This window comes from Chanos chanos, chromosome 9 (assembly GCF_902362185.1).
Source record: "Chanos chanos chromosome 9, fChaCha1.1, whole genome shotgun sequence".
NCBI lineage: Eukaryota > Metazoa > Chordata > Actinopteri > Gonorynchiformes > Chanidae > Chanos > Chanos chanos.
The window spans coordinates 22,625,916-22,636,280 of NC_044503.1; the positions used below are offsets into that span (position 1 = coordinate 22,625,916).

The window sequence follows — 10,365 nt, forward strand, 5'->3', positions numbered from 1 at the left end:
ACACAGCTAGCTTTGCAGAAACTTGTTCATTAAAGCACAAATACAAAATGCCCCCCCCCCCGCCCCCCTGAAAAAAAAAAAAAAAGATTTCTGTGATCAGGCTCTATGGGGAGTGCTTTTTTATCACCCAGCCGTTAAACGAACACCCATTTCCCCAGGCCATCCGTTCCTATGATTTCTTATTAATAAAGTTATTGATCGCTTGTCAGCAACCCCACCCCACCCATCCGAATCCGTCCAGCGCACACACACACAGACACACGTGAACGAGTGAGGAAAGGTGCGACAAAGTCCTGGCTAGAAAAAATGGATGCAATGGAAACAAATGGTAGACAAAAATAAATGTATTTGCAAACATAGCATATCCAGCCTCCAGCAAATTTTACAATTCTTCATCAGTTCAGATACTCTATGCAGAAAAAAAATATTTAATTAGGAGGAAAAAAAAGGGGGTGGGTTCAGTGCACAACCAACTCTTAGGGGAATCGCATGTGTGTTTAGCTATATGGATTACACAACAGATCTTGCAACAATCTGTTGTATGCTATCACGTCTGACTTGAGTGACAAGAGCACAAAACTGGAAGACTTTTTGGAGGAACTATGCGTTGACTAACTGCTATGAAGGAGCCCGTGTTAGATCCTTAAAGGAACTCTGAGCAATTGTACTAACTCTCTGTTCTTAACTAGAATATCTGGCTGACAGAAACAGTCAGACCCTCTATTCATGACCAAATAAATAAATTTAAAAAACAGCTTTCTTTTTCATAACAGACTCATGTTCTCTGAACACTCTGAAGTATTTATGGTATGCTGTGTGCCCCAGATACAGGAATTTTACTTTTTCCTCTGCAGCACTGGTCAGCCTTGGTGTCTAGTCCAGTTAGCCCAGTTTGGTGCCTGGTCTGATTAGTCAGGTTATCTCACCTCCAGGTCAGTCATTCCAAGTGAGTAATTCCCCTTTACCTGTTACCTGAGGCTGTACTAAAATTTACAAACCAATCATTCTCTTAGCTTGAGGGAATCAAAATACTGTCCTACATAGAGAACAAGGGCATGTTACAGAACAAAGATCTGCATCACAAACTCACTAATAACTGAAGGTCTGATAAAGGGACGGTCAAGGGCTGACTCATTCCACATCATTTAAGGCTACAGTTCGCATTGGAGAGAAAAACAAAAGACATAAAGACATAAACTTAAGGCAGCATGGATTGAATGTCTCGCAATGTTTAAAAAAGTTATGATCAAGTGTCACTCAGCGCACCATTTTTGCTCTCCTTGCAAACCTTTAGGCTAACAATTGGTGCTTCCAGAGCTCAACCACCCCACCCACTCACACCCACGCACACATACACACACACACACACACACACACACACACATCCTCATCTCTCTTATACACATTAATAAATACATCTGCTATCTCAAAGTTGCGTACACATAGACCTATTTCCCCATATTCAGAAGCATGAATGTGGCTGTGTCAATTCCTAAGAAAAAAAGCAAAACAAAAGCCAACAATTTTTTTTTCTTTGATTTTGTTTTTGTTTATATTATGTTTCTGTTTGTTTGTTGTAGTTTTTTGTTTTGTTTTGTTTTGGGTTTTTTTGCAGTGACTTCATTATTTAGCACAGTGAATTCCGACCCAGTCTGAAGGTAGAATGGTTGCGTTCCAGTTTCTCATTCGGCTGAGAAATATCCCACTGAGGCGAGAGTTTCTGAGAGTTGTGCTCCTCCTAACTGCCATTAATCCATTTTTTTTTCTCATCATCAGAATTTCTCAGCCAAATACAAAACAACAGGTCCAGTCTCTCAGTATTTGGGTGGGATGACCACGACAGGGTTACCTGTCTTGGGTCTCCACATGAGAACCTGGGCATCATTGGCATTTGGTTTAACCATGGCATTGGGTGGAATGGGCTCGTTCTTCCCCAGCACCTGCGGTTGCTCCTGAACCAGGGGTTCCCTCAGCGTGGCCCTCTTACCAAGCGATTTGTCCGGGTCCACGTCGATATTCAGCTGCATACGCCAGCGTACTGTCTGCAACACCAGCGTCTCTCCTGAAGTCTGGTTAATCGCCACCAACCAGGTGGTGAAGCTCTGGTCACGATGGATGCTGGTGAGTTGAGGAACGTTGCTGTCGCTCACTGGGATACCCCAGGTCACGCTCGGGTAAAAGTTGTCGTTCATGCTGACGACAAACTTGGTGTCCTTTTTGGTAGGGCCGACCACTGTGCAGGTTTCCGTGGTGTTTCCATACCAGGGGTAGTTGACACCATCCGAATCGCTAATAGCCTGGATCTTTCCGTCACGCAGATCTGGAAGCTCCCAGCTTGACCTGGAGGGAAAACAGAGACAAAGATGAGTGTGTGTGTCTTTGATGAAGACATTTTCAAGGGCATTCATGAGCTTCCAGGAATGTCTCTAGTTTGTTGTTTCAGACCAAGCACGAGAAGCGAAAACGTAAACAAGCGTGACAATACCAAATACAGATTTATAAATTTGTTGCGGATTCCCAAAATTATCTTTAAAGACTGCTGACTTGTGGTTAGAGTTGTGGCGAGGATAATTTTAGAGAAAGGATCACAATTGACACTATAGGAAGGAATAACATGTCATTGTTCAAAAGACCCTCATCCCTTTTGAGCCAAGCGGCCGTGCAGCCACCAAGATCCTCAGGGCTTGTTCAAAATCGCCCTAACAATAGCACGACATTAGCTTCCGCCACTAAGATCAGAGTAGAACCAGACACTGATCAACCCCTGAGTCCCAGCTGTTCCCAGTCACCTTGCCCAACTAACCCCTGTCTCTGGTTCTCCCTTTTGGTTCACCAATAAGGCTGAAGCCTCATATAAGCGACTGGTGACACTTCTGGGCAAGAGCAGCTCTTAAAGCTTGGCTATCGATTCCCTGACTGTAGGAAAATAATGACCTTTGTCCCAGAAGCTGTGGATCAGCAGAACAACACAGACAGCAGCAGCGGCGAAAGGAGCGGCTGATCAGCAACCACATGACATGCACGCATTTTTTTTTAAACCAAGCAGCCAGATTAGAATCTAGACAATAATAACAGCAAGGCTGTGAGTGTGTGTGTGTGTGTGTGTGTTTGTAAAGAGGGACCCACAGAGACAAATGTAATAATAAGGATGTGTGTGTGTGTATGTGTGTGTGTGTATGTGTGTGTGTGTGCGCGCGCGCGCGCGCGTGTGTGCATGTGATTTATCAACTGCTTCAGATTGATTGATGACTTACTTATCAAACAAAGTATAAACAATCAGGCTACATTTTCCTCCAGTCAAGAGTCTTTTATCTGTCAAGGGCTGAAAGTGAGTTGTATCACCCTTTGGAATGTCCAGTCACTTTAGACCGGGCAAATGAGTCTAGTGTACATATCCCAACACATGTAAAACCAATCACTTTCTTTTCCACCACCATGGGCGGCATACAGAAGGGGCACAACTGTTAGTTTGCTAATACTGATTAATTAGTATGTACTAAATCTGAATTCAACTATTTTACACCAATTTACGTTCAATCTGTTTGAAAATGTTTCCAATAGAGGGTACGGTTATAAGGTACAGTTTGTACTTCAGAGGACATATTCTATTGCCTGTCTTACACTTAATGGAAAAACTTACATGTTATGATCTGATTTTGTGGGTGGCAGAACCAAGTCCATTGCAGAGGAAAATGATTGTCTTTTTATTATGCATATAATAACTGATTTATTATAGTTTAAAAAGAGAAAGAAAAGGAAAGACAGATGTTTTGCCATTCCTGAAAGACTGTACTGCCGACAATGTCAAAAACACCTGTCAGTTCTGTCAGATTTTCTTTAATGTTGTTGTTGTTGTTCATTAAGAATGGATAAGACAGAGTGAGTGTGATTATTCTGGCTGTGTGGTGTGTGTGTGAGAGACACACACACTGAGAGCTGGCTCGTTCACTCTCAGGACTTGCACTCACTACATCATCAATCACGCTCTCCTTGAGCCTGAGATGGGACACCAGTAAGAGAGGGAGAGTGAGAGAGAGAGAGAGAGAGAGGAAGAGACAGAGACAGAGACAGAGACAGAGACGTGGTTTGTCTTTGGTCAAGTGTTGCATACTTTCGACATGTATGCTGAGTCACTGGAAAACATTGCTACACTAACCCAAATTCAAAAATATGCTCCTTTCTCCTCTCTTTATCTGTCAGTTGAACGATAACCATTACTTGTCATTTGAAAGCACTTCAGACAACAAAAAAAAGCTTTTCACACACACAAAAAAGTTTTCAGTTCTCAGTCTTTATGATAAGGGTTTCTTGAATTCAGACTGAATAAAAATAAAACGAAACACATAAACCGAAACATTGACAGCGCTAGAGCATAAAGCTTTAAACGCATGAGTGAGTGAGGTTTTCAGCTCTCTAATTCTCTGAAATGATTCTTTTAAGCAGATACGAATCTAGCATCAAACCGCAATGACGTAAAAAGTACAGGTCAAAGCAGATCTTAAGGTGCATGATGGACATACTCTCATGTGTGGGTTTGACTTCAGTACTGAAACATAATTAAATCACAATATCCAAGAACCAGAATTAAATTACGAAAAAAAAAAAAAAAGGTCTGTGTTATTTCTGAACTGGAGACTGCTGACATTTAAATTTACCTTGAAGACTGGTCATTTAACAGAGGAGATAAACAGCAGACAATTGGCTGCATTTGTCCTGGCCTTTGCAATGAAAAGTTCATCACATGCTAAAACTACAGAAAGACTAAAGCATGTGCAAGCACACACAAACACACACACACACCACTGCTGGCCTCTTCCTTACTAATGCCATATATCAGCAGAAATGTAGCTTTGAAGAAAGAGAGAGAGAACTGAAAAAATTTTGGGGCCTTTTTTAAGGGCAAATAAGCTGCTCAAGTTCAAAGTCAGTTTTACTTTGAAACACCTTCAGTCTTGTATGAGTCAAGTCTATAGAAAGATATACATGTATGCACAGTTTTCTCGCTTTCAGTTGTTGTGTTTCTTTTTCTTCCTGACTTGGTAGCATTAAAATAACCGACAAAAAAGACTGTGTAGCTCTTTATAAGTGCAAAGCACCTTAAATAAAAGCTAATTTCTAATTTAAAAAACTTTAAAATCAGGTCTCGTCCCTGAACAACGACCACCAAAAAAGCCTTTCCTGAGCTGTTCAAAATGTGCTAATATATTCTCAATCTTGCAAACTTCTCTTTGTCAAGTCTCTTCTCTAGCTACAATCAACGGTAGACACTAAATACAAATCCCTCTGTTGGCTATTTTGTAAAAGGTAATTCACAATTTTTTTTATAGTAAGTTATTATTTAATTTTCAGAATATTTAGACATTCACTCATGTGCATTCTTCCGAATCCAAAACACGTTCTGTGATGTTGAAGAAATCCTTTTTTTTTCTGTTATGGAGTCTAAAGTACAACATTTGTGTACATGTTTATTGTGTACAAGCATGAATGACTTGAATAAAGTGTAAGTAATGTAAAGAAAAAAAAGTACAAAGGTGGAAAAAAAACCTGCACTGATATATAGTGCACTTCATTCCCATGTCTTAACCTTTGGCACAAATTTAAGTGAGTCCCTGTATTTAGATACACATTCGAACATACTGTCTCTGTCTCATTGAGAAATTCATTGTCATCTCTAACTTGCAGCCCAAAGAAATTTTACAACACAGAGGGTTTTTTTCTTCTTCCACAGGAAGTAGGACAAAGTTAGGTTTCTACAACAGGAAATAGGGCAAGTGAACACGCTGCAGCACCTAAGCAAAAAAAATACTGCTTTCATCAGTCTCACTTATCTGTCCAAAGAATCAAGTTGCTTTTCTCTTTGAAAGTGTAAAATAAAGCAAAAATGCGGATAAATGATATTATAAACTTCACCACTGAGGCTAAAATACTGTCATGCTGAAGGAGCAAAGAGGTTTCCAGGTGGCCAACATCCCACAATAGCATACAGACAAAATGACAAACTATGACTTCACAGTAGTCAATCCTCTTTTTTTAATCCGCATATACTTCAACCTAAAAAAGATAGTCAGAAATGTTTGGCATATACCAGGCTCAGACAGCTCATGAAATTATCGTGCTTAGTGTTTCTTTCATATTTTTCACGTTTAGTCAGAGATTGTGCCTTTAAAGGCCCCACGGTTGACATCATAAAGCACAAATTCGCATTAGTCAAATGGCATTCTATTTATAAACCTACAGTCGTCTTATTTATCAATTTCCTTTATCCTCCATTCTTACATAACTCAGGCAAGCACAATAATATGGTCTAAAGCATGCGTTCTTATTGGTAGAACACATAAGGTTTCATAAATAATTCATTATGAAAGTACTACTTTGTTTACGGAACAAACAATCTGACGCTGAATTAGATGTAGTCTTGAATTACTTTTCCATTGTTTAATATTTCTTAATCATTACGCAACTGGTCCTTTAGTCGTCATTAGTCTAAGCTGAAGGCTTTCTTCATATGGTCTATTAATCAGTCATATATGAATGGACATAGTTAATCTTGTTTAGTATTCGTTGCGCTGTCAGATGTTAAAGGGAGGCGGGTGTACGCTGCCAAGACGTGAAGTAAGCGTTAACGTGCCAAAGTTGGTGCTCTCGGACGTGTCCGAATATAATCTTGGCGTGTCAAAACTGTGATATGCTCAAGAATTTACTATGTGTATGTGTAAAGGATTTTATACATTCTGAGCATTGATCAGTACAACTGAGAAGGGGTCACTGGGGGTTGTATTTTAGTAAACTGATGTTTATGTTGTATATTTCAAATATGCTTGCTGTATCTGTGTGCAGTGTACAATACAATTTGATTGTCATCGAAATAACGGAGCACAACGTTTTGCCACGGGTAGTCTCATATCATACGTGTACGTGGGCCAGTGTAGCCTATAACCCCAGTGTTGGTTGCGTGCAAAGCGTCCATGCGTTATTTCACTCTCGAAAGGTTACAGGAAGTTGCCAAGCTCTCATGTTCTATCACTCATCACCAAAATATATTTCCTTTGTTGGCCGTTGAACGGTACTCTGTATTTCAGTCAGCATTGACAGAACAGAGATGGTTGCACAAATTTCGCCCCTCCAGCAGTGAAATAATGTTTGTGTGCTTATAGAACCAGAAAGATAAGATAACATTTTTTACTAACTGTTACGCGACATCATTGCGACTTCCACTTCACGCTGTTAGATAAACCCTGAGGTAAACTTGTTATGAGAATACATTACAAACCTTTGAAGGGTCCTGTTTTGAAGCGCGTGGTCCAATGCAACGGCCGCTATTCATTCTCATAGTTTGTTAATACACATTTAGAAGCATGAGGCAAACTGTCCCCAGACAAGGATACTTACATCCCTTTCGATCCGTATTTGTTGTAGAACTCCATGTGGTTGCACGCTTGGATCCAGCCAACCGTCCAGGTCTCCTTGTCAGCTACGGGCGGGACCAGAACCCGAGCCGATGCACGGAAGTGGGGTGTCCGGTAGCGCAGCACAACGCTGGACGATTCGTCTATGCTGGTAGGGTTGGAATCGATGGAGGAGTTCACCTCGAGAACGATGATACTCTCACGGAAACTCTTCGGCTTACACCTGATACTCTGAATACAGCCCATTGCATATAATAGCAATAAAATCCACAAAAATGTCCTTTCGTTTAGGAGAGATTGACGCATGGAAACGGCAATATCTTCACGAGGACTGCGCACGCATTTTGTTTCAAATTGGAAATGAGAAGCTCTTGACTTACTTGAGGTATCCTGTCAACAGGATAAAATGTCTTTTTGTGCAGTTTTGAAATTCCCCCTAGTATAGATAGGTACAATGCAAGGTTTATTCCGCTGAGTTTGGAGCTTGGTATATCCAGCAATTTGTGTCCTTTCACCCCTCTATAGGCTACTAGAAGCACCGATGTCAACTTTCCTCGCTGTGCTCTCTCCTGTCCTCCATCAACTGTGACTTGTCGTCGCCGTGCTGCGTTTTCCAGGTGCATGCACACGTTCCCTCAACGATAGTCTAATGCGTTTAGCATTCTTCGAATTTATGTCCATATAAATACAGACCTATTGTGATCTAACCATAACTTACAAAGGCTGCTAGCGTAACCTTTTGACGTCATGTTGTACTACAGTGTGGTGTTATAGCACTGATCTGCAAATCATTTTTGTCAAGATATTCAAACCCAGTAGTCTAGTCCAACGAAAAAAAAATCCCAAAAACAAAGAGGAAACAAACAAAAAAATTACTTTCCTAATGTGAACACCGTTTTGGGGTCAATATTGCATTTATTCTGTGTCGAGTAGTAGTTCTATGTTTTAATAACAATTATCGACGCTAATTTAAAAAGATTTTCCCTCATAATGCGCAATGTGTATTCATACTGTCCTTATTACGTAATAACTCGGTTGGCATTAGGGTTTTTGTTAGGGGCAGTCTCGCACTGACCTGGCCATAACAGGCTATAAAACTCTGATTTAAAAAAAATGACTATGTAGTAATATAAATATTATAACAAAAAGTTATAAATGACAAAACATACAGCTGCCAGTCGCAGTCGCAAACAGTGGAGATGGTTTGCAAAAATCTTTCGTGAGGTAAAAGCAGTTGAACTTGACAATTATTATTCTTAAAGCATTTTAACTTTCAGTAGCCTTTTTTCCCCTAAATAAATAATTCCGGTATTTTGAGAGCAACAGCGATTCGTCTGGGTTATCTGTCGTTAAGATGCAATTTTCGGGAGCTTTGAAGTTGTTTTCTCCTTAAGCAATAACACAGTGAATCATTAAGCTCCGTCGTCCTGCTTTTCCTTTAATATGGAACTGAGTCTAACTTACATCAATTTCAACGTTGATAATTATGAATAGCCTACTGCAGCATCCAAAGACAACCAGGTCAACTTTCTCTTCTCTTTCTATGCTCAGTGCCTTAAAAAAGTAATTTCCGATTCAAACAGACATTTCAGCAGAGAGCATCAGTAACCCTCCTTGGTTTCCCCCAGTTATAATGTTTCTTCATAAAGGAATCCACTACTGTCCAGTATTTTCGTTCAACGTTCCCATATAGTCCCTGCAGGTTTTCCGTCCTGCAACGGTCTGTTTCAACTGATGAAGCTGCGGCTTCTTTACTTCAAGTGCCCGTAAACGACACTTCCTTTCTCACATTAAAGCATTCTGGGTAGTGTAGTTTTGAGGACGCTACATCCCACAACATTTTGTTTAAGGTCGATTGTTAAGTAGGAGGCTATTTTGAATCGCTTTATAGGCAACGTAACGTAACGTCCAAAATAGGTACATCTTAGTATCAATTTTATGTAGGTTATCTTTTCTACTGAAAACAATGAATGGGTAATAACCTTTTTACGTTAGCATAAAAAAGCTATTAATCATTGTGTTTTAAAATATGAATAAACGTAAAATTATTGTTTAATTCTTCCTCTATTTGCTTTATGTGACTTGACCTTAGCCTACATGTCGTATCTCTCTGTCTCTGTGATGCAGTGTTTAAGCACCTTGGAGAACGCCACCCGGAACAACGTGAGGTGGAGCGCATGTTAATAATAAATATTGCGGGCCTTAAACTTTGCCCAAATATAAAATTTCGAAGCGTTATTTTAAAATCGGTACACTAAGCAGGTCGTAATATTAACAATGGATACGATGTGTTCTTGGTTAAAGCTGTAAATACAAATTTCTGCCGCGTTATCAACATTCCAGTCGTGCCTCTGCAATCGCAGGCGACAATGAAATGAGGTGAGAAAATTACTTCAGTGAAATCTCAAACGACTACCACTTGCTGTGACGTTGCGGTAGGCTAGTGCATTAGCGCACATGTGTCATTTGTATTTATCTTTAAGCTTTATGATAATTTTCCATTCGAAGATAATTAATGAAAGCTCCAGCCTATCGGTTGTTTCTATGGCCAGTAGGCTACAACTTCGAGCTAGACGCAAGAACGTGCAGGAGTAGCCTACGCTCCGCTTCCATAACACGGGACGCGAAACGTCCCCTACATCTCGATTTTTTAATGGCTTGCTTGTATTTCAGTATTAGATGACTGAAATACAATTCTGACTTTCTGGGCATTCTCTCGTTTGATTGATTTACATGACAGGCTTTCAGTAACCTGCAATCCTTTCAGGGCTGCAGAGTAAACCGCAGCAGCGACCACCAACGCATTCCCACCCGGTCAGAAATATCTGATAGGATCTCTGAGGAGACTAAGGCTGCAGCTAAAACTTCGTACTTCCAAGTGACATATATCGATAGCAAGGAATCTGTCGTTCCGACGGCTATATATTAGTGTCTACGAACCAGACAACTCCAATCAAAG

At 40.3% G+C, this 10,365-nt stretch overlaps 1 protein-coding gene across 1 annotated transcript; it reads right to left on the reverse strand.

Moving 5' to 3' along the window:
- Positions 1 to 1,693: 1,693 nt before the first annotated feature.
- On the reverse strand, positions 1,694 to 7,807 carry fam78ab (family with sequence similarity 78 member Ab). Its single transcript, XM_030784823.1, has 2 exons — positions 7,390 to 7,807; positions 1,694 to 2,340 (listed from the first exon to the last, which is right to left on the reverse strand). Exons 1-2 carry the CDS (start codon positions 7,710 to 7,712, stop codon positions 1,815 to 1,817), a joined length of 849 nt encoding a protein of 282 aa, XP_030640683.1. The 5' UTR covers positions 7,713 to 7,807; the 3' UTR covers positions 1,694 to 1,814.
- Positions 7,808 to 10,365: the final 2,558 nt, after the last annotated feature.

Excerpts from the sequence above, each read along its gene's own strand:
- fam78ab (XM_030784823.1), bottom strand. The coding sequence starts at position 7,712 with ATGCGTCAATCTCTCCTAAACGAAAGGACATTTTTGTGGATTTTATTG. Across the intron at positions 2,341-7,389 it reads AAATACGGATCGAAAGGGAT|GTCAAGCTGGGAGCTTCCAG; the intron begins GTAAGTATCCTT and ends TTTTCCCTCCAG.